This window comes from Carcharodon carcharias, chromosome 11 (genome assembly GCF_017639515.1).
Source record: "Carcharodon carcharias isolate sCarCar2 chromosome 11, sCarCar2.pri, whole genome shotgun sequence".
Classification (NCBI taxonomy): Eukaryota; Metazoa; Chordata; class Chondrichthyes; order Lamniformes; family Lamnidae; genus Carcharodon; species Carcharodon carcharias.
Genome location: NC_054477.1, coordinates 25,682,149 through 25,707,146, shown reverse-complemented (window position 1 = coordinate 25,707,146; position 24,998 = coordinate 25,682,149). Strand labels below are relative to the sequence as shown.

Genomic DNA, 24,998 nt, shown 5'->3' with positions numbered 1-24,998 from the left:
TTACTGCCAGCAGTAATTTGCCTTCAAAGCCAAGGAGTGAAACCATGTTGCAAGGGGATATTCTTTGGCTCCGCCTTATGCCATGGATGTCCCTCTGATGATATGCAATCAAAGATATTTTCGCAATATAAAATAACTGTTACCGAAATCCTCCTTTTTTTCTCAAACACCAAATCTATTATCTTAAGGAATTCTCTTTTGATCTGTCACCAGTTACTTTATTCACATTGGTCCTTCCATCAAAACGAGTCAATCTCTGACTAGTTTGCTGCTACCCACTTTTTTGTCATTAATGAAAGTGTTATTGAATTATTGTGTGATATAGGAAATTCTTATCCACAAGTTGGAAAGGGTTAAGTATACCCAAAGGCAGTATATTAATCACATTGTTCAAGCTGAAATGTATCCAGAGAAGAGTATTTTGACATTGAACCATACCCATCAGCTTCACTTGCAGTAGCAAATTGTTAGATGCGTTGTTGCTACGTTTGCGACTGTTGATCTGCTTCTTTTTGGGAATAGATCTGTCTACAACTCTCTGGAGAGAACGTCTGTCAATATTCACAGTGTGCTGCCAAAGAATATGTGCTTTTTATTAGGAGTCTTTACTTATTTGTTGAAAATAGAGGTGTGCTAAATCCGATTCTGGTGGCAGATGGGGGCATTTTAAAACTTACTATATGAAGCTAAAAATGAGCACTCCAAAGAGCGAGGAACCTACTTCAAACAGGTGCTACACCAAATTAGCACTTGGTGAGGCTCATGAGATGCAGCTCAACTGTACAAAATGGTTCCAAAGGTGTTCTTGGATTTAATCTGCTCAAGTAGACCCTAGTTGCAGAATCTTTTGCACTTCTGATTTTTAACCTTTTAATTATACTTCAAGTGTTTTGCTGCAAACATTGTCCATCCTTCAGTGGTAGCACTCCCACCCCTGAGTCATAAGGTTTTGGGTTGAAGCTACCCTCCAGAAACTTGAGCACAAAACCTAGGTTGATACTCACGGTGCTGTACTGAGGAAGGTACCGTATCTCAAATGGGATGTTAAACTGTCTGACCTCTCAATTGGACTATTTCAAAAGAAGAGCTGGAGAGTTATCTCTGGGTCCTGGCTAATATTTATCTCTCAACCAGCATCATTAAATCACACTGAATACTACATTACTGTTTGTGGGATCTTGCTGTGTACAAATTGGCTGCCATGTTTCTTGGGTTACAACGGTCACTACACTTCAAAAGTATTTCATTGGCTGTGAAGTTCTTTGGGCCATCCAGAATTTGCTATATAAATCCAAGTCTTTTTTTTTTGCGTTAATTGGCTTTACAGAGTATCCACTCATCATGACATTTTCTTCCCCCCCTGTTTCATGCTGACCTTTAAATTATATGGGATGGAGCAGTGAGCATGGTAATTCCTTTGGTTGTTTCGAAAAGCGCTGCATGATTTCAACAGGGATAGCCAACAAATGAAAGTGGAATAATGCTGGAGGCATTTTATCTTCACCCATTACTGTTCAGGGAGCCACCTTGATAGATCTCTCCTGCATTTCCTGGTGATGTTACCTATCTTCAAAAGACCCAGTGTGCCATTTTGTTCCAGGCTGTAGACAGGTAGGAGATGTGGCTCATGCATTATAGCAGGAAGGCCTCAAGGGGTTTGAAAGTGTTTGGAGGGAATTCAGGGCTACTGTAGCATTCCAGAAGAGGTTGTGGGGTTTGGGAGAAAGTCTCAGGCCTAAAATTATTGGGTGGTGGGGGGGTGCTGAGGTGTCCAGAACCTGGGAGTAATGGAGAAGGTAGGGTGGGGACGATGTGGAGAGTGTTGATGTGGTGAGATGGGGCTATAGGTATTTGGATGATGGGGACAATTTTGCAAGTTGGGAGAACTAGGAAGGCAAAGGCAAATTATGTGTGTTTTGTGGAAGGTGGGAAGGGTTGCTGGAGGTGTACAAAGGTGGGCAATGTTTCAGTTGGAGAATCTCATGTGAAGAGACAGTTCGTAAAGCCTGTCACAGTTTGGAATTCCTTGCTAAATAAGAAATACTGGCCAGGATTTTACGATCGCCAAAGTCCTCGCACCTCATCCTCGCCCAACCCCCCCAAACCCTGGTGCAAATTGTAGGGCCTGTTCCAGAAGCTTGCTCCGTAGCCATTTAACAATCGATAGGCTGTTAAGCAGCATGAGGTGAGACTTCCGCCCCCATATAGGGAAGAGGCCCCGCAGCTTTCAGAGCTGCCAGCCATTTGCATTATTTCTACCCAGCAGGGCCCACTGGGAGAGGTGGCCACTGATGGTACTGCATCCAGTCCTCAAAGAAGATCATCATTGGAGCTTGACGCCGAGGTAAGTGGGAGGAGTGTCACTGAGGCCAGGCTGGCAGGCTACAGCAAGGCTGGGGGTGGGTGGGGGCGGTTAGCTGGGGTGGACAGGCCAGGAGAGGAAGGGAAATGTAATGGGGGGTTGGTGAAACCTGGTGTGGGGAGGGGGTTTCCAATGGACCCCCTTGTCCACTACAACCCAAGCAGTGACAGCTGCCAGGCATCACACAGGGGCTGGACTCTGCCTCGCATTGGAAAAGTTGTGATTGCGGGAGTGGGAAGAAGTCTTTCAGTGGCCGGTAAGTATCCCACGAGTGGAAAGGTTGCCCGCTGCCTCACCCACCACACGTTCAATTGCTGAGAATGGCACCCTTGGCACTGCGCCCAATCCTACGGCCCCTGCTCGGCTGCCAACCCACCTCAGGAGCATCAGGTTCAACCTGTTGTGTGTGTTTTAAAAATCACTTAGATTGCTTCAGTTGAATTCCTTTCATTATTTTGTACTTCTCATGAGATGGATAGAAGGCCATCTTGTATAAATATATAATTTATAATCCCATGAAAATATCCATGTGATCATCATGGGGAGGATTTTTCCCTTGTTGGGCAAGCTCGACGGGGTCGGGCAGGAGTGGTTGGGAAGCCGACTGCTGTCTGCGATCGGGGCCGGACCGCGATTTCTTGCTGGCACAGAGCCGCCTCGGGGACTTGAACATTTTTCAAAATGCAAAATAAAGCTTTCTAAAACGTTCTGAAACATGTGACTCACATGAGCAGAGACATGCCATCAATTACATTTTAAAACATTTATTTTATTTTTATTTGCTGTTGGAAACCTCATCCCGCCCGTGGGTGAGGTTTCCAAAAAAAATAATTGCAAAAGGCCGCTTGCTTTTATCGCCTGCCTGTCAACCGTAAGGTTGGGCGGGCAGCGAAAGATTCCTTTTAATTACCTTTTCAATGGTCTTAATAGATTTTTTACTTGTTGGCAGGCACGCTGCCAACTCCGGCGTGTGCCCGAAGACCGAAATATCGTGTGAGTGCGCAATGGTGTCAGGATGCTCGCCCAATGTCATTGCGAGTCATTTTACGCTCAGTCGGGTTGGGGTGCACGCCCTCCCAATGAAAAACTTCGGCCCTGTGTGTGCAATTAATTTGTTTGAAATCATAAAGATAAGCTTTGCTACTTCTAAAATGACTGAATAGAAATCTTATGGAGGCATGGTAAATGCCAACATTCACGAAACTGCATTTGTATTTTGCTGTTTGTATGCCGTGTGCATTATCCAAACCTATTTTAGATTTCAAGGCTGGTTAGGCACAAGGAGATTTGGGGAGTTTGAGACTTGTCAGTCAGAGTGATTTCAATCATAAGGGCTGTCATAATCACAGGCGAGGAGGCTTCATAAGAAACCAGAAGCTAAACAGCTGCTAATAGCTTGAGATGCTTTGAAGCAAAGAATTCTGCCCCTCTGTTCTGCCGCCTACTTTTAAATGTTCCGATCCCTTTAAATTTCAGTTGAATTGCAATTTTTCTGTCCCTCCCTTATTAGTCTGTCTCCTTGCCCAGCATTGAGTTGTAACTAATTACAGTAATGAACAAACTGAGAAAAAAAACATTATGCAATCCCATTCTGGTTTGTCCTTGTTTCAAGCTATTCTGGCATGAACATCCATATTGCATTGACATAGGTGAAAGGAGGTAAAGGCGCAGTAGCTTAGTTTGTGGAATTGCGTGACAGCAGCTCATAGACCTGCACTGAATTTCTCTTTAGTGCTTATGAAATAGTGAGAAATAAACACCCTATAAATTACATTCACCCACTGAAAGTGAATGATTTACGAGATAACTAGGAGACTCTGCAACTGAAAGGAACCCCAGTAATGATTTTTTTCCCCGATTATTAGACATCTATTTTTGCATTCATTTTCAGTTGATTTCTTACATTGCAACAGTGAATACGCCTCCAGACTACCCTGTTGGCGGTAAAGCACCTTGGGACATCCTGTAGCCATGAAAGTGTTTGACACTGCTGAACTGCGGTGCATTCATCCACCTCTAGTTTAAATGGTAATCACAGTCAGGTGACTGGTATTCTGTACTACACAAACGTTCATACTTAATGAAACAGTGAGAATTCATATATTGGATTTATTACAATTTAACAATCACACCAAGAAGTTAAAAATCTTCAGCCTTAAAGAACCTCAGAATTCCCATTTTTGTTTATATACTCCACACTCTGAAATGAATGATATTGGTTTAACCCAGTAAAGGATCCTGGGGTATCGAAAGTATTATCATGTGGGACATCATTGGCAGTATGTTCTGTTTCACTGCAGCCTGATGATTCACGCACTAAAGAGCTGACATTTACTTAATAAGTATAAAACAACAAAAGATTTGTTACAAGATATCTGCTCTGTATGTAATACATATTATCAACTTGATAGGATTGTTGGTAGTGAATCATTTTGGGGATTCAACTACAGACAAGAGCATTTATGTCACAAAGATACTTGTCTTTATGGTTTGCGTAGATTTAGTGACCATTTAAGTTCTTCCCATTAATTCAGTTACCTCAAGCTGTGAATATCATTTTGGTGCTTGATTTAGGATTTATCCATTGGCAGCACAAAGCACAATTAACCCTTTCCAAACCTCTAGGTTAACAAAATTCAAACAGGACAAACCAGGTGAAAAGCACACATTTTACTCTCTTACCTAGTTCCTGGAGCCAGATTGCCATGGCTCAGCTCTAGGACTTCATGTGGTCAATGGGCTGCGCTGTGAATATCCACTGAGTTAAATTGAATCTCTCCAATCAAATAAGTATTCCTGAAAAGCACATGTCAAGGCTTGTAGTGGCCTGCTGTTTGCTCCATAGCCTCTTCATCATGAGGGCACAGCCATATCCACCAGCTCTAGGGCAACCAGCCGAGGAAGATGAAGACAAAAGGAGGAGGCAACCGATATGTGCCTTTTCAGCCAAGCTGTCCATGACTGATTCATCCAACTTTGGTATCAGTAACCACAACCCCTGTTGTCCATTCACCAACAATCCCACACCTTACCTTCCCTCTGCTACTGACTGTCATAGTTTTCACTTGGCCACAGTGCAAAATCAAAAGTCACCATGAATAAACATTATAAACCAAATTTATAAATCAAGTCATTCCAAACTGCATTCAAGCAAGATCACCCTTGTGCATTCCCTTAGTACCTGTCTTCCTTGTGTCTTTGTCTAGCCTAGTGCTCCCATGCAGTGCTAACCCCAGTGGCTGCATATGGCTGGTGGAAGGCTGCTGGCTTTCAATGGGGGAAACTGCGAATGGCCTTGAAGTGCAAACTCGAGCAGCTCAGGCCCTAGAAAGCCCGGCTGCAGGCTGCATCATCTTGGCATTGGTAGCAGCAGTCTGGGCTGGCTGGCTGATGGACAACAGCAAGGCACTGGCAGAGTGGCAGTGGTGGGAGCAAAATGCTGCCATCCTGAGAGAAAAGGGCAGTGTACAATGCCATTGCTACCCGCTCTGGGGTGATGCTTCCGCACTCATAGCAATATACTAGAGCAAAAGTTGCTGGACTGCTGTGAGACCCTGCAAGCCCCTTTGAACACTAATATCAGCAGCTATGATAGCAGCAGTTTGAGTTTGCTTGGCAGCAAGCTGGGCTTGCATGGCTTTGGTCTGAGCATTCAATGCAGCACCCAGACACTGGGTGGATTCTGATGGTGCCGCAGTGGAAACTGGAGACATCGGCCATCAGGCACTGCATCATAGTGTCATTGGGTAACAAGTGTTCGCAGGAAGTTGGCCACCACTTCCATACTGGAAGTTGGTGCAGGTCTCCTTTATGTTTGCCAGCATTGACCAGAGGTTTCCAGGCAAGCTTGTCAATGCACCAAGCATTTCAGTGTACGCATCCATCAGCCTTCTCCTGTAGGTCACTGCACTGAAGTCCTCTGAGTACTCTGTGGTTGTACTCGTGTAAGCTCACGCTCTGCTGAGCGGGCAATTCATGCCTGGTGTCACACCACATGAAGATCTCCTCTCGAAGCAATCTTTAACATCTGCACAGTGCAAATATCTGTGAGTGTGAGAGTGAGTGACAGCATTTCTTCATCATCACTGCCTTCCTTCTCTTCCACCTCTTGCTCTTCCATCTCTGTCTTGCCAGGTAGCAGCTCTTGGGTACCTGAAACAAGAAAAGCACAAGGGGAGAGTTGTGGTAAGGGCAGTGGGGGAAAGCCAGAGGTCCTTGTTTACACCATCTACAGCCTGTAAACAGAAGAGATTGCGGGATGAGGGGTAAGTGAGACATGAGAAGAATTAGTTATGAGCATATCGTCATGTTTGATCATTTCAGGCCAGCTGCTGGCCATGGCCTGAGTGAGAGCACTCCAGTGATGAGGAGTACTGCCCCTACCTTGAGGACAAGCAGTCATGCCTGTTCTGCAATAAGATGGTATCAGGTATCAGTGAGCATGGTGCAAAGTGAATAAGTGCGGTGGTTATCATGATTGAGTAGCTGTCAGTGTGTACAAGCTGTGCGATGTGGGTGTGAGGCTTGCAGCAGTGCTCATTGTGTGAGCATGAGGTAAAGCTATGAATGTTAGGAATAATTCGTGCTTGATGGAGATCATAAGTAAGTGAGTGAAGGGCGGGGGTTGGTGAATTGAACTTTGTTTGTGAGGTCAGTAGCGTAGTGGGATATGGCATTTGAGGATCTTGAACATTTTGGTGAGGTGGTGGAACATCTTGGAGCGCTGCATCCAGATCCCCAAGACTTGATTCCTGGCATTGACCACTATGGGTATCTGTTCACACTGTCTTTGCAAACTTTTCCTAGAGGGCCCTCTCCTCATCCTAGCTTCTGAACTAAGGCCTCCATTGCAGCATTAGAATATCTTAGAGACCATTTTCTCCCATGTCGTGCCATTCCCCTGCCTTCCACATAGCAAAATCACTTTAGCATGACTTCAGCAAAAAATTAGCTCCAGCCTCTCTTTTATTCAGTTCAGGCAAACTTTAACTAGTGCAGGCTAGTCTAAACTTGTGCCGGGAGTTCACACCCCCTGTTCAGATTGTGCAGCCTCTCAACAGCGCACTTAGTTCTGGCTGCAATCTACAATCATTTAAATGAGAAGGCAGGATGAAGTTTGTGCACTGTCTGAATTGGAAGCATTGTGTGGCTTAATCATGCATCACGATCACCATGCCTGATTATGGGAGTTACCCAATTTTGTGGCCATAATGTTGTGATTCATAGATTTCTAAGAAAAATAGGCAGACCTCCTATATCATGAATTAAGGTAGTGAGTGAAGAACCAAATATTAATACCATTTTCACAAACACAGTTATGGTAGTTGATGGTGCTGCAAATATAGCTTAAAAGTGTTTGATATCGAACTCTGGTGCCAAAAAGAACAGGTGTTGTATTAACTAAAATCTGTCACCTCACAAAAGAAAATCATGAAGCGCCTTCTCAGTGAAATAAAAGTTGTATTACGCTGAGCATTATATTCACACAATGGCTTTACCAATAAGATAATTCTACAGAATGCAGTTTGGACTTAAGGTGTGGAAGTGTTGTGATATTTCCTGTCATCTTGTGAAATGTTGTTGAACTTTTTCATTGTGTGTGCATTGAAAATCTCCTAAGGTTTCCTGATGGCTCACTTAGTAGATACTCCACTTGTTCAGATTAACTATCTATGTCTAGATAGTGTTGAGGTTGACTACAGCAAGATCCCAGATTGGGCCCTTTTTCTAATCTGCAGAAGGTTAGTTGAGCTCAACCAGGCTAGAAAAAGAGCAGCTACTGTTCGCCATAATTGCTTCTAAAATGAATGGGTGGGAGAGAGGATGGAAATCAGCCAGGAATTCCTGCCCTGTCTTTAACTGGAAAATATGTTTTTTGTTGGCATGATTAGCTCAACAGTGATTTGCCCTCATGACTGAGCAGCTAGCCGACAACATTGAAGAATAGTCATCCAGTTAAGGCGCTGAAGGGCTTTATGCTAATTGCAATGTTAGAGAAGATGCTTTGCTCTATGTCTGGATATGTTGAGATTAATTTTAATTAATTTAAGCACACATGGAGCCATTTGGCTCACGGTGCCTTTGCTAGTTTCAGCAACCCCTTTGATGCCAACTGCACTAACTATGTTTCCTTATTGCCTGATCTCCCTACCAGCTGGCCTGTTGTATTCTGATTTAGTGATTATGATCAGCAAATTGCCCCGGTTCATAGCTTTAGTTTAAGCACCTATTTGTCCCTGAAGGGGCGGTTCTGGGTTAAAATTCCACCCTAGAGGCTTGAGAACAAAAGTCACCCAGTGCAGCAGTGAGGGAGTGCTGCACTGTCAGAGGTGCTATTTTTTTGAATGAGGCGCTAAGCCTCTCAGAAGGATGTTTAAAAAAAAACCCACAACACTATATCGAAGAAGAGAAAGGGAGTTCTCCTTGTGTCCCGGCCAATATTTGTAGGTCAATAAACTTCAGAAAAACAGATTATCTGGTCATTACCGCATTGCTGTTTACAGGAGCTTGCTGTGCTCAAATTTCCTACATTATAAGAATCCCTACACGTCAAAAATATGTCATTGGATGTAAAGCCCTAGGGATATTCTGAGATTGTGAAAGCTGCTGTTTAAATGCAAAATTTGTTTCCTCGGAGGATGTGAGTCAGATCATTGTTAATAGTCTCCAAACTCTCAACTTGCCCATATCTCTTCCTAAGGAAAAATCGAACACTGCCAGGGAACAATTGTGAACATGTTTAATTTTTACCAGGCGCGGAAAATGTGTGTATTTTCTTCACAAACACAGAAGGGTGGTTGTTACTTGGAATTTTGTAAGTGATACTTAAATGAGTACAAAGTACCAATACAAGAATCCAGATAATCACATCAAAGTGCTATCAAACAAGAGGCACCATCCATCATACAATAGATTTCTTTTTGTTTTTCATGTTGTAAAACAATAGGAAATAGATGAGTCGAATGGTGATGTTTGTCAAAGTTGTGTTATTTTCCCTGTCTACATGTGCTTTCTTCCCTTGTGTACAATGTGGACAGACCGATAAAAACAATACAGGCAGGTGTTGAAAAAATAACTTGTTAGCTAGACTTGTTTGTCCATGTCTAGGTATGGTCCCCAGTTGCTCTGCGCCTGACTGAACTGAACCCATCTTTATTTGTAGAATTGGGTCATTTAAATTGGTGACGGCCCAGTGCATGTCAATGAGGATAGAAATCTAATCACTGCTGTTAGTGTCAGAGCATCAGGTTGCTATCCAAAAGCAGCAGCTGAGAGACCTCCAGCCTAATCCACATCCTTTGTAGCTTTATGGCTGACCTCCTCATGACAACTAGGCCTAGCTCTGATCTTCCGAATTGTGATGACTCGATGGAGCAGACAGCTTTTGTAAAGAAACATTAAAACTTCATTACGGAGACATCTAGGAGTGCTTGCACCAAGACCTGATCCTTCGTGTGAAAAGACTCCACCTCCCGGATTGCCTGCGCTAAGAGCTCACTGGTCAAAGTACCTGAAGTACATCACATGACCCATGATTGACAGGAGGGAGGGTCAATACAAGCAGTTAGCACACTTCCTCCCCCTTTAGTTTTTTTTACAATTCCTCTTTACAAAACACATTTAAACATCCAACAAACATATATACAATTTCAGGTGATTATAAATCAAGTCTTTGAGGTGTGTTTTGTATATGGCTAGAGCAGCGTAGCTGTACCACTGGAGCTTCCTGAACAGGATTGACAGGGTCTGGAGCTGCACCATGAGAACTCAGCAGTTCAGGATTTGGCAAGTCCTCTGAAACATCTGGTTCTAGGTCGATCACACTCCTCAGAAGTACAACTGTTCAACATTAATCACAGGTTGATCAGTTGATTGTTGGAATGTCTCTTTTGCACGGATATGATCTACGTGCTTACAGATGATTCGATCTCCAACTTGTACTTGGAAAGATAGTGGACCAGTCTCTGAAACAATGCCTCCCAGAGTCCAACAGGGTTCACTGCCAAAATTTTGCACATATACTGTGTGACCTGGGGGAGGTGGTGGCACAGTGGTATTGTCACTGGACTAGTATCCCAGAGACCCAGGGTAATGTGCTGGGGACCTGGGTTCGATTTCAACCACTGCAGCTGGTGAAATTTGAATTCAATGAAAATCTGGAGTTAAAAATCTAACAAGGATACAAAACCATTGCCAATTGTCGTAAAAACAATCGGAAGGAAATCTGCCATCATTACTTGGCCTGGTCTACATGTGACTCCAGATCCACAGCAATGTGGTTGCCTCTTAAATGTCCTCTGAACAAGGGCAATTAGGGATGGGCAATAAATGCTGACCTAGCCAGTGATGCCCACATCCTGTGAACGAATAAAAAAAAATCTACACTGAATGTGCGAGCTTTACTGTGTATGTCATGGTTAAATTTCTGATTACTCTGGTTCTGCGCTACCTTCCCCTCTAAATTCAGAAACACCAAGTGTAAATGTGTATGCAGATGGCATTGCATTAATAAATCCAATGGTGTTGAACCCGTAGTTGAATGTGGTGTTGTACGATAACTTAAGAGAAACCGGCAACAACTAGGTTCCAGAGTGCCTTCCAATAATTTTTTCTTAGCAGACTTAAAAGTTTGTACAGCCCACTCGGCTAGGCCATTCGATGAGGGATGCCAAGGAGCTGTCTTTATATGGTGGATTCCATTCAGATCCATAAATTTCTGAAAATTAGTGTTGGTAAAGGCTGTACCATTATCAGAAACAACAATTGCAGGTAGGCCACGTATGCTGAAACAGTGATGTAGCTTCTCGATTATTGCGTTCGACGTTGGTGATTTGACTTCGTATACATCCATCCATTTTGAACGTGCATCTACAATTAACAAGAACATGGTACCTAAGAATAGTCCTACATAATCGATTTGTAGTCAAACCCAGGGTCGACCAGGCCACTCCCACGTACACAGGGGAGCTGAAACAGGCAAATTCTGTTGTTGCTGTCAGTGGAGACATTGCTTGACCATGTTTTCAATGTCACTTGTCAATGCCTGGCCACCATACATAGCTTTGCACAAGCATTTTCATCTTTGATATGCCTGGATGCACATTGTGGAGCTCTGTCAAGGGTGGCTCTCTACTTTGTGATGGGACCACAACTCTTGAACTCCACAACATAATTCCATCTTGACAGCTTAATTCTGTGTTTCTGACATGGAATGGTCTCAATTCTTCAGATACAGGTGAGTTTGGCCACCCGTGCAAGACAAAGGGCGGAGTCATCCCAGATTTGCACTAGGTGCGGTAGCGGGTGGGTAAAACGACATTTTACCTGCTGGCCGCGATGGTGGGTTTCCAGACCGTATCATCCCAAACCCACCGCATTAATTATATATTCCCAGGGAACACACCGTTTCCATGGCGGGCGGGCTCTCATTCACGCACCGCACCATCACCTCGCCACTTCATCACCCCGGGCGCAGATTTAAAGTCCGGCCACACACACACGTCAGTGCTTCCAGCCCAAGACTACTGCAAGGAGCCACAAAAGGCAGCCTACAACCCCCAGGTTTAATGACACACCACTGGAATACCATTTAGACACTGGGGGGCCCGCCATGATGTCACCTATGCCTGTTCTAGCTGCTGGAGGGGCAGCGGCATCACCAATGCAGCATGGCAGGCCATGGCAGGAGTGGTCAGTGCCAAAGCTGCACAGAAGAGGTTGGCCATCCAGTGCAGATAGAGGATGAATGATCTAATCCATGCAGTCAGGGTAAGGCAACCATCTCATCACTCTAAACTCACACACTCACAAGCCCATCACACATTCACTGACATCTCACTCACTGCCAGCTCAAGGTACATCACCACCCATTGTCACACACACACCCTCACATGTCCATCTGGCCGCATCCCCTCTGGAGACTGCCTCCTCAGCCCTCATCATCTTGAGGCCACTTGCACAGATCAACATGTGCCCCCACACACACCCTGGGCTACCCTCCTTCCCCAGTACCGCTCTCGCCCTGCAGCCTCTTCCCTTGCCTGAAGCCACTCTTCCCCCTTCCCCAAACAAGACCTAGCCCTGCAGCCATTGAAAAGCTACCTTCATAAGGCTGATCTGGTAGGTAGAGACCTGCCCGTGAGCCCCCCTAAAAGTGATGTGGTGCTGCCTGTGAACCCTGGCGCTGATGACTGCGAGTGCTGACCGAAGCAAGGTACGCAAACCAACCTTGAAGCCCCAAGTGACGTGCAGCCCGCCAGGTACTTGTCGCTTATGTGTTGTTGTGAAACACGTCAGCATATTTTCCCGCCAATGTGGGTTGATGATCCAGCAGGAGGGGATGAGGCTATCGGGCTGGCCTTATAATGATATGCTGATATATTACAATGAGGTTCCCAATGTCCAATGGTAGGAAATGCGGCCCAGAGAGTGCAAAAGGAATGGAGATTTGGAATCACAGCCCAGTCATCTTTAATCTTTAGTTTTGAATTTGAGAGATGAGTGTTCTCTACATGCAAGGCAGAGGAAATCTGTCTTTATGTGTTTGAAATAGTTGAAGCTTTCCTTTTGGAAGACTAAATGCAGAAATAATAAAATTTTTATCAAGTTAGCAAGGGGAAATGATCAACATTATGACCTATCTGGTTTGTAAAGATCAGTTATTCTGACTGAGATAAGATGCACCCCCTTTAAAAAGATTTAAATACTTTACAGGATTGAGCAGTAAATTCCTTTGTACCAAAACCACAATAATCATTTATAACATTGGGTCAAAATCCTGGAACTCCCTCCCTAACAGCACTGTGGGTGTACTTACACCACAAGGACTACAACGGTTCAAGAAGACAGCTCACCACCACCTTCTCAAGGGCAGTCAGCGATAGGTATTAAATTCTGGTCTAGCCAGTGAAGCCCACATACCGTGAATGAATAAAAACATTGATTTTTTTCAGTGGTTTTTATTTTGTTGAATGTTGTCTAAAAATAACAATACTTCAGGGAAGCGAAAAAAAAGTTAATTTTATTCTAGAATACACACATTTTATATACTTCATTTCTCTCTTCCTTTGTCAAGGCATTAGTCACTCGATGTTAGGAACTATTTCATAGTCATTTATGTGGCCAGTCAGAGTGACGGTACATGATGGCTCTGCATTTTGTCTCCTCACCATGATGCCAAAGTGAATTTAGTCCCAAACTGCCATCATGTCTTAAATCAACCAACCTAGCATAGATTGAATTATCAAACCCTTCCATCTGCAAAAAAAAAAGATTTGCATTGATATACTGGTGTTGGTGACCTCAGCACTTCCCAAAAGTGCTTTGCAGCTAATGAAGTACCTTTGAAGTGTAGTCATTCTTGTATTGTAGGCAACATGGCAGCCAGTTTGTTCACAGAAAGGCTCCACAAACAACAAATCAATAATGACCAAATCATCTATTTCGTGGGATAGGTTGAGGCACCTGCTTTCTCTCTTGCCTAAAAAAGACAGCCTGCTATTTCTTCAGTGCCAGCAGGTCCTCCTATTGGTCCTCCAGCTTCAATAGCCCAGCCACCAAGCTTAGCTGAAGATGACCTCCGGTGACTAATTGGCTAGTTTGGGGAAAATCACTGTAAGGTGGCTATTCCCCCCACAGCGCAGGGATCTAATCTCCGTTTGACCTCAACATCATGGTGCCCAAAGGGTAAAACCCTGCTGGATACTTCTGACAGTGCAGTACTTCCTCAGTGTTGCATTGATTTGCCAACCTAGAATATAAGCTCAAATCTCTGAGTGGGTCTTGAAGCCACAACCCTCTGGTAAGAGGTATGACATAAAACTCAAATTTACAATCAAGCTATTGAGGCAGCATCATTTCTGCTTTTCATTTTATTTAAGTTCTTAGTTTTGGGACAATTGTCTGTACAACATGGGATGCTCTAAATACAAATTTTGCAGCCTGAGACTGTCATTAGACATAGAAAATACATTCAGTGGACTTTTAATGAAAAGCAGTTAAATTCTTAATTGAAAAAGTTAGACGATAATACTTTTATGTATTGTTGAACTAATCTGCAAGATTGCCATGCCACAGTCTATTTGCTTAATTGATTATCTGAAATTTTGTTGATTAAATTAAGCAAATAAAAACTGATTATTATACAGGCTGAATAACTAGGTGATTAACAATGTACTACAGTTTGACTTGGTAATGAACTGCTGAAAGTGAGATCATAAATTATTTTTAATGCACTAAGTAGTCTTTCCTTCAAAGTTCAATCATTTTTGTACATTTTTTAAAATGTGTTCTTGAGATGTGAGCGTCAGTGGAAAAACCCACTTTTATTTCCCATCCCTAACTGCCCTTGAACAGGCGATGGTGAGTCACTGACAACTGAGTGGTAGGCCATTTCAGAGGCCCATTGTTGTGGACCTGGAGTCACATGTAGGCCAAACCAGATAAGGATAAAGGGTCATGAGGACTCGGAATGTCAACTTTGCTCTTCTCCGCCGATGCTGCCAGACCTGCTGAGTTTTTCCAGGTATTTCTGTTTTTGTTAAGGATGGGAGATTTCTTTCACTGAATGTCATTAATGATCCAGCTGGATTTTTATGGCAATCAAATGATTATAGTTAATGATACTAGTATTTTCCAGATTTATCAATTCATTGAATCTAAACTCCGCCAGCTGCCATGGTGGAATTTGAGCTCATGTCTCCAGGGCATTAGTCTGGATCATTACTCCAGTAACATTACCACTATGAATGCTACCACCACTGCACCCCCACTGTCTCTCCTACCCCATCTACTGCTGAGATCCAAATACAATCAAACTCTCATTAATTAAATTCACTCTTAATATGGCGCATTGAAGCCCTTGTAAGTGACAAATGCCATGTTTGTGTAAGAGTGTCTACTCTTGTTAACCAAGGCCTTAAAGGGATATGGGGTTAGCCATGATCTCATTGAATGGCAGAACTGGCTCATGGGGCTAAATGGCTTAGTCCTGTTCCTATCTCCCTATACTGCCTGTACAATATATGCAATAGGTGTCTTTGAGGGACAAGCCCAGAATTCCAACTGAAGAAGTGAAGGCCTGGATTTTCATCCTCGATGCAGGTAGTGGTGAGTCAGGAAAATTCCTGGTTTCACCAACATACCTTGAGAGAAAATGCCTGCAAAGGTGGAATCTTCATTGTTAGGGGCCAGGTGCGGGTTGGAGTCAGGCCAGCCAAACCGGGAAGAAGTGTAGAGGTAGCCACAGGTGTTCTCGTATTGTAATAGCTGTCAGGACTTTCAGCCAAGCCTCATTCTGTATGCTTGGCTGAGAGCCCAGGCAGCTATTAGGATACTAGTACAGCTGCTCCCCAGAGGAAACATTCTTTGATTGACAGCTCAGGCTCTCTGATCTCTCTGGTTGATTTCACAATGTTTGTTGACATAAGTTAAGTGGTCTGTGGTTTTTGAAACTTCCAAGGGCCTGGGCAATTGATGCTTTCAGTTCAGACATTTGTTTCAATCATAGGATAAAGATATAAATGGATTATATTTTTTCCAAAAGCTTTTATATTACATGTGTGCTATGGTGTTCATTGGTTCTAGAAAGTGTGCAGTGTGTCAATGGGCATGGAAGTGCCAGAGCTTGACATACGGGTCATGAGGGGACATAGGGGGTGGGGGGGCATAGCTTGGCATAGGGGACATGAGGGAGAACCTTTGAACTTATATTTTAAAATGTACACTAGGGTTCATGACTCTAAATGGCCCTGAATCACGACTCATTAAAAGCCTGGCCCAGGTCCATAAAATTGTGGAGGAATAGGAGATGCCTAACTCTGCAAATGGAACCAGCTAGATTGGGAGTCCCAGTTGCGGGACTTTGACAGGAACCAGCCCACGTCCTTTAAAGGCACTCCTGAAACTTAGGCAACCTGGGAATGGGGTCAGGAATCGGGACCTGCCTACCATTTTTAAAGGGCTCCTGAGTCAACCTGATTTGGTGACTAAAGCCTCAACTGGAGAAAGAGGTGGAAGAAGCACCCAAGCTCTACCCCATTCCCCCATTGGAATTTATTTGCCAGAAATGTACAGAAACAGATTTCACCACAATTCCTCTTGTCTAATTTATATTAATCCCAAAATGGCTTTGAATTCCGAGGCTCAGTATTTATTGATTCTCCAAAACCAAGATAAAGCCTGTTTACTTCACTTAACGCTTTTTTGAAATTAGCAATACCGGCACTAATTATATCAGCTAGAATTTGCACTACTGTGAAGAATAGTTACCTCATCCATTGTGTAGCATCAGGCTTTTTAATTTCAAACTTGGTTCTCTCTCTCTATGCTAAGAATCCAGGCTAAATATTCTTTTCCATCGATATTAACCAAAGCTGTCAACATTTTATAGACCCTTTGAAACTTCTCACTCCAGCGAAATGGCGTTTAACTCTGTAAGCTCCTTTTATTTAAATCGCTAAGTCCCAGGAAACTTTTGATCTCCATTCTCTGAACATCTGCCCCTTTCCTCCTAATCCTCAAGTTAATGGTAATATTAAATTGTTGTTTAATTATTCTCCAAGAATGACGTTAATTGAGGACTCACCTGTACTCCTATATATATGTATTCCTCTATAAAGGAACAGGTTGATACTATGGTTGCTGGGTTGGAGGCACGCAATATATAATGGGCCCCTCTGTAAATAAGAGTTTATGGATGTATAAAGATGTGACTCCCGTGTTGCCTGGCTATCTGAGTTTGAACATTCCACAATAGCTTTGAAAGAAGGGTGCCTGAAATTACACACGGCCCCTTTGGAGCTCTGCAGAAAGTTGAAGTAAACAGTTTTGACTTTTGATTGAAGTATCTTGAGATACATACTACCAATTCACTAGAAGTACATCAGCAAAGAGGATTTGAACATTTGCTTTGATTTACTCAAAAAAACTATCTACATGGGACAGATTGATTGATGCCATCTTTAGAACAGGGAAGGTTGAAAGCAGCCACAATGCAGGATTTTCAGAAGAATGCATTGATATTTTATGTTCTTCAAGTGTAACTGGCTGGCACTTGACATAGCACCCCTTGACAACTCTGGTCATTCCTCGGCTTGCATGAAACTAGCCTTCAATTGAAATATTAAAAGGAATATATCAAGCATGTAGTTTTCTATATAACAAAGCCCACTCAAGTGCATTAATATTTCAGGCTGGCATCGGGCACTAGTGAAAGATATGGATTCTATCTGGGATCGGATTAAGCAAACTGTATATCATACTGCAATAGCGCATACGTTTCTGATGGGGTTTGACAGGGTAGATGCATGAAAGGATGTTTCCCCTTATGTGGGAACCCAGAACTAGGGGCTGTGGTTTAAAAATAAGGGGTCTCCCATTTAAGACAAAAATGATCAGGGATTTCTTCTCTCAGAGGGTTTTTAGATTTCGAATTCTCTTTCATAGAGAGCAGTGAATATATTCAAGGCTGAGTTAGATTTTTGATTGACAAGGGAGTCAAGGGTTATGGGGAACAGATGGGAAAGTGGAGTTAAGGCCACATTCAGACCAGCCATGATCTAGAGGAAGCTCAAGAGGCTGAATGGCCTACCCTGACTCCTATTTCTTATATTATTATGAGCCCATCCCATCCTGTCCAAGAATCTAAATGCCTAACCATTAACAAGAATTCAAAGCCTTAATGAATGTCCTGTTAGAATCATTATTAAAAAAGAGGATATGCTTTGGGAAATTTGAACATTGAACAACCAAAGGTGAGATTTTTTTTTATATTGTACCAGTTGCCAAGATAAAAAGACACTTGTGCCAACCACCCAAAAATAGAAGGAAAAGATCAGTAAAGATTGCACAAGTTTCAAGGGCTGGTCAAAAAAATTGCTTCCAACAAGAGATCTAACTTCAACATTCTCCTGCCAAAAATGGCATCACATGGATTCTTGAATCTATAAGCAAACTCAGTTGAAGAGAATGGATTAAATGAATCACTTGACCATTGCTCTTGTGTTATTTCATTTGTTATTAGTCGCTTCTTATGATATAAAAAAACATCTGATTAGACTCTGTTTGGCGCTTAGGAATGTCTTTACTATTATCTATGTCCAATTATGACTCATATTGAGAAGAAAAGAATGTCATAGACATTTGCACTTCCATTTCCCACTCTGTAACAAAGCTGTAACAGTGCCAGATTTCTAAAGTGATATTAATAAGCAATTACTTTCCGCAGGCTTACAATAATCGCAGAGTGCCAACTGCAGCTCCAGAACTTTCCAATGGATGAACATTCTTGTCCTCTCATCTTCTCCAGCTGTAAGTATTGCCTTAGTCAAACATAGTTGACATCTGATAGAAATCTAATTACCCATTAAATGATCTTTGTTTTAGGCAGTATGGATACTTACTTTTAGGAAGCCTCGATCTGTGCTGGTGCTTCAGTGCATTGTACCCCAGAGTGGTTCCCTGTTAGCAGTTTAATGTGTAATCAGAGAAGTGTTGTAGTAAATGATACCTCTCTCACTCTCGCATTGTTTAGCAGGTGATTTGTGTGAAACTTTGACAATGAATAGATAAATTAATCTCACCCTTTCTTTAGTGTTCATGAATTAGCATGGTTATATTTGATCCTGAAAGGTGTATCAGAGATTGACTTGGTCATGTCAATTATTGAACTAGGCTCTATAGTTTTCAGTCTTAAATGGCTGTATGGCGGTCCTTGAGGCCAAATTTTAGAATGTGGTACCCGCCTTCAAAATGCAGAATATGAGTAGGGAGGCAAAAGGAAACCATGAGGTGAGAATTGCTCTGGCTGTAACCATAGCATCATTGGGAACATGCATCTTCTGCTATTCCTGTTACCATTGAGATCATCAAGAATGTGTTTAAAGTCCTTCTAGGAACAACAAATGAAAAATGTTGATGATGCTGCTGCACATAACATCCAAAGAATCTCTAGCCATCATCAACACCACCGCCTCCCCCCCAACCCCCACCACGACCCCACCAGCCTCGAAATGGAAGTGTTTTGGAATTTTATTTTAAGAGCTGAAAATGACAAATCAATAGAAATAAGGTATGCTGGGGCTGAAGCGGGGGGGAAACAATATGAACAGAAGTGAAGAATTCAAACTCTATTTTAACAAAATTATTCAAAACATCAGGAAAAATGTGGTATATAATTTTCAGAGTTCTGATGATACTTGCTGCTCAAGGAACCTAATGACATAGAGATGTCTTTGCTCTGTTCTAGACATTACAAAAATTCTTCAAACTTACTTAATTGGCTGTATTGCACTGTGGGATGTCCCAAGGTCGTGAAGGGCACTGTGCAAATGCAGGTCCTTTCTTTTATTAATCAGCAATATGCAAATCAAGCAGGTTAGTTATGATGTACAGTAAACACAAAATGACAAGTTTAAACTTATTTTAAAACAATATCGTAAACTCATTACTGAATTATGAATGTCTTCAACGTGAGCCACAGTTTAATAAACAGGATTAATAATTTATGAAAACACCTGCAATGAATTGTTATTTATGAGACTTGAATTGGCAATTGTCCTAAAAATGCAGCACAGGGATTCCCTGGGTCCTTGAAGCAAGCTAGTGCTGACAGGATGGTATTTTTCTCAATACTGTACTTGATTAAAAGCACGGGGGTGTCTGGGGGCATCTTCTGAAATGTTAAATTCAAAAAGTGTGAAATCTGCTGCATAATCTGTCATGAGCATTGCTCTAGATTGGATCGGACAGTGTTGCAACTAAAGTGGCCCTGTTGCATTGTAGTATCTTTCATGGAGGCCACAGACATCCTCAGCATGTGTTTCAGCAATTCAAAGGACATTGTAGCCTTGCAGGGCTGCCACTGCCTGACTTTGAATGGGGTTCGCTTGTCTTTTTTTCAATGAGCCATCTAAAAATTCTAGTGTGTGAGCAACCAGACAGCAGAACCCAGGTTCCAGCAGACCATCACTTTTCCTCTGAAATCTCTTTTGCTGTTTTTCGTGGAGGAGGATAATCATCCTGAGGGTCTTTAGAATTAGAGGAGGGATAAATTTCAGAAAAGAAAACCCTCACCGTTTGGGGCAGAATTTTGCCCTTGGTGGGCGGGCTCGGCACGGGGTGGCCGGGAAGATGCCCGCTGCCCGCGGTCAGGGCCGGACTGCGATTTCACGCTGACGGGCCGATGAAGTCTCGCCCAGCGTGAAACGCGAGCGGCAACACTGAGCGCTTCCTGTGCAAGGTGGGGGAGTGCGAGCAGGCCAAGTGCAAACTTTGCGCGTGTGCGAGTGAGCGCTTGGTAATCCCCCTGAGGCACAGAGCTGCCTCGGGGAGGTGAAGCGTTGTTAAATAAAGAAAATGAAAAAGATAAGAATGTAATAAAACACGTCCCCTCGTGTGACTGTCACATGAGCAGGGACATGCTAATAAATCCATTTTAAAACTTTTATCTTTATTTGCTTTTGGAAACCTCATCCCACCCGTGGATGAGGTTTCCAAAAAAACACAAAGGCTGCTTGGCCTTTTTGCTTGCCCGCCTGTTGATTACTTAATGGCCTTAAGAGGCCTTTTAATTGTCGGTGGGTGCGCTCCTGGCTCCGGCACATGCCCGCTGACCGAACTATCGTGTGACTGCGCATTGATGTCAGAATGCTTGGCCAATGGCGACGCGTGTCGTTTCATGCTCAAGCGGTGTGTGTCCGCCTGAGGGAAAATTCTGCCCCAACTGCACTTCCACTAACTTAGAAGTCTTTTATTTCAAAGCAAAACTCAAATGTGTTGCGTGTCTAGACCTCATGATGTGGATTATTCATTGCTGGTTTATTATAATCACAGAATCATTGAACAGCATAGAAGCAGGCCATTTTGCCCATCCTGTCCGTGCTGGCTCTCTGCAAGAGCTACTAAGGTAGCTCCACTCCCTGTAGCCCTGTAAATGTCTTTCTCCCTCAGATAATTATCCAATTATGTACAGCAAGTGTCACAGCTCTGGCCCTCTTTCATCACACCATCTGTCTGGCTTTGCATATGGCAAAAGTGGCAAACACAGATGGATAGACAGCACCCGTGTTTAAAAGAGAAGGTAATTGGGAGCTGGTGCTAGAATGGAGAAGAGGCATCCAAAAAGCTTCTATCAGGTGTTCCAGTATCTTTTAGATTACATCTCATTTACAGGATCCTCAGTGAATGTACATAGGAACATAGGAAATAAAAGCAGTAGTAAGCTATTCACTCCCTTGAGCCTACTCCACCATTCAACTAGATCATGGCTGATCTTCTGCCTCAAACTATTTTCCCCTCATGATCCCCATAATATCTAGAAAACATATGTACACTTCTCTTTACTTTTGAAATTAGTAAAATGGGATGCTTGTTCAAAATAGAGGATGTGGGGCTGGAATTTTACAAGGTATTGTGTTCCCTGTTGCCCCAGACTAAAAAGTCAGTCTGGCACCTGCCCCACAGCTATTTTACAGCCGGGGGGTGGGTGGTGGTAGCGTTAATTCCCTACAGTTGAGACTTCTGATTGGCCAGCAGCTCTGTAGTCCCTGGAGCATCAGTTTCAACTGGAGGCCACTGCTAGGACTACAGGCAGTCCTAGAAGAAAAGGAGGTTACGGAACCAGACTTAGGGTAAGTGAGGTAATTATAGCTTTAAGGAATGTAGTGACTGTAGCTTTAAGACTTATTGCATTGTATAGTACCACGTGACAGTGTGAACAAATCAGCTCTAAATACGGGGATCCTTAGAGTGGGAGTTCTTCTTCTAGTTGTGGGCCTTGATAGAAGTATGTAACTGCTGCTGTAGCCTGTAAATAAAGTTCGATGTTTCTAATGAGAAAGCAGTCTGGGAAATCAAGTCCATAACAAACTGGCGATGAGCATAAATTGGGTCCGGCGTTGTCCCTCGCCTAGTTACTTTGTGTATCTTGTTTAAACAGAAGAAAATAAAATATTCACCAGATATGCCACATTTTGGCAGGATTGGCCCCTTTGAACCAACCACAGAACCCTCTGGTTCTAATTCCAGGCAAACAAAATAACAGGTGAGGAAAGGAGGAGAGCAATTCTCCTAAGTGTTTGTGGGAGTAAAACCTATAATTTTATCAGAACTTTGAAGGTCCCAAACCCCCTAATTCAAAGACCTTTGGTGAATTGGCAGACCTTGTTAAGGGAGACCTTCAATGCAAACCCACAGTCACCATGCTGTGGTTCAGGTTTAATTTGAGGGTTAGAGCCCTGGGGGAGACCATGGCTACATACATGGTGAAATTGAAACAACTGACTGAACACTGATTTTTGGGAGACCTTAAATGATATGTTCAGGGATCGTTTAGTCTGTGGTGTACAAGAAGATGCCATTCAATGACAATTATTAGGTGAAGTAAACCTTGATTTTAAAAAAAGCATTGGAAATAGCACTTGTGATGGAAAGCACCGGACAGGACATGCAGGCTATAGAAGGTACTCAAAATGATGCTGTTTTCCAGTTAGGGCGGGAATGGACAGCCGGGCGTGGTGTGAAAAGCTGGAACTCTTCCGCAAAGTGGGAGACAGTCCCCATTACCTGAAAATTTAAAATAAATACAGGAAACAGCTCAGCAGCAAATCTGAAAATGAATTGTTACGGATGTGGAAGCAATCGTACTCCTGAAATTTGATGTTTAAAAGAGGTGGAGTGCTATTTTTGCCATTAAGGAGGACACATATTGAAGCATTGTTAAGCAAGATTGACACATACTCTCAAGCAGCAAACTAAGTTAATCAAAGTGCATAATATGGAAGAACCAGAAACCACCAATTCTGATATTTACTTCTGATTTAATGTAAAAGCAGGGAAGACAGAGCCAATCACTGTTACTATGCAGGCAAATGGAAAACCTTTAATAATGGAAATGGACACTGGTGCTTCAACTACTATAGTGGGAGAGCACACCTTCAAATATTTAAACAAGGGTACTCAACAAATGAATTTGGAGCAGGCTTCAGCTAAATTGAAGACATTTACAGCCAAAACTATTCAAGTGAAGGGTATTACCACTGTACCAGTTTATTATAAACACCAAACAGCACAACTCCTAGTGATGGTAGTAGAAGGCAAAGGACCAAGCTTTCTAGGTCATGATTGGTTGAAAGAAATTAAACCAAATTGGTCTGAAATTTTCCAGCTATGAGTTGGAGGACTGTCAGGACTGCTAAAGAAATATGGGGCTGAATTTTCCCCCCGGTTGAGGGGGAAGTTGATGGGAGGGTGCGTGCCGGCGTGCTTCTGATTGGTGCCCCCGATTGGGGCCATGCCGCCATTTTACATGGGCGGGCCAGTTAAGGCCTGCCCAGCATGACGTCCGCAGGAAAGATCTATTTGGGGGGGGATTTTCTAAAATCGAGAATGCGCTCTTTCACACACACGCACAAAAGAGCGCACTCATCTCCCTGAGGCTAAGTGCTGCCTCAGGGAGATCGGCTCTAATTTCAACAATATTATAAATAGAAAAAAAAAATTCCCTTACATGCCCCCTCATGTGACAATGTCACATGAGTTGGGACATGTTCATAATTTCCATAACAACTTTATTAAAATTTTTAAAACCCTACATGAAATCTCGTCCCGCTGGTGGATGAGGTTTCATGTTTTTACTAGTTGCCACCAGGGCTCCTGACCTGCCCGCCGACCTTAACGTTGGACGGGCAGGTCCTTTAACTGTATAATTGATCCTGTTAATGGCCTCAATTGGCCATTGACAGGTCGTTGGGCCCGCAGCTGATTTTGCTGTGCCCCCGCCTTCCTGAAAATTTAAATGGGGGGGGGGTAAGGGAGATGATGTCAGGGGTTCCGCCCAACATCACCACACATCATTTTACATGTCAGAGAGTGGGCCCCGCCCCCACTCGCCGACGGTAAAATCCTGCCGGTGATGTTATGGAACAGTCGATGGTAAATGCTGAGTTGCTCAAATCCCAAAAGGGAGAACTGCCACGACTTGTTTATCAATTTGTATAAGTTTCGCGATGCGTGCCTTGAATGCAGTAGTAATAAGACCACCAAGTCTTATAGGTTTTCACAAAAGTAGATTAAACATGTATTAATAAAATAAATGATTTTAAACACATACATAGATCTGCAAATTACTACGATGATAACTTCTAAATCCCCTACTTAATCTGACTCCCAGTTACACTTACGTTAAGGCAACAGTAAGACACATAGGGCAAGGTTTTCACTTCATCGGGCGAGTGCGGTGAGCGGGCCTGGGAGTGGTTACGAAGCCAACCGCTCCCTGCGCTCAGGCCCTGGCATTGGTTTCACGCTGACTGCCCAATTAACTGCCAGCCAGCATGAAATGCGTGCTACAGCGCTGAGCACTGCCAGGGGCGGGAGGAGGGCGAGCTCAGAAGTTTGCGCATGCTTGCGGGTGCGCATAATGAAAGCTCCATGAGGCACAGAGCTGCCTCAGGGAGCTGAAGGTTTTTAAAATAAATGATAAAAAAAAACTTACAATTGTTAAAAAAATGTCCCCTCATGTGACTCTGTCGGCGGGGACGGGGAGTGCGGGTGAAATGGGAGGGGGGGTTGTAAAATCCAGCCCCTTTTTGCGAAATCTGTAATCAAATCCCCCCCAGGGAGGTTTATATGATGGTTC

The 24,998-nt window shown here is 43.2% G+C and overlaps 1 protein-coding gene across 2 annotated transcripts in view; it reads left to right on the top strand.

Annotated features, from left to right (window-relative positions):
* LOC121284106 (gamma-aminobutyric acid receptor subunit gamma-3) overlaps positions 1 to 24,998 on the top strand; it is a 661,993-nt gene that overhangs the window by 250,787 nt on the left and 386,208 nt on the right. For both annotated transcript variants that reach the window (XM_041199197.1, XM_041199198.1), the window contains exon 5: positions 18,588 to 18,670. In XM_041199197.1, the coding sequence (XP_041055131.1) occupies positions 18,588 to 18,670 (83 nt within the window). The remainder of the gene's footprint in view (positions 1 to 18,587; positions 18,671 to 24,998) is intronic.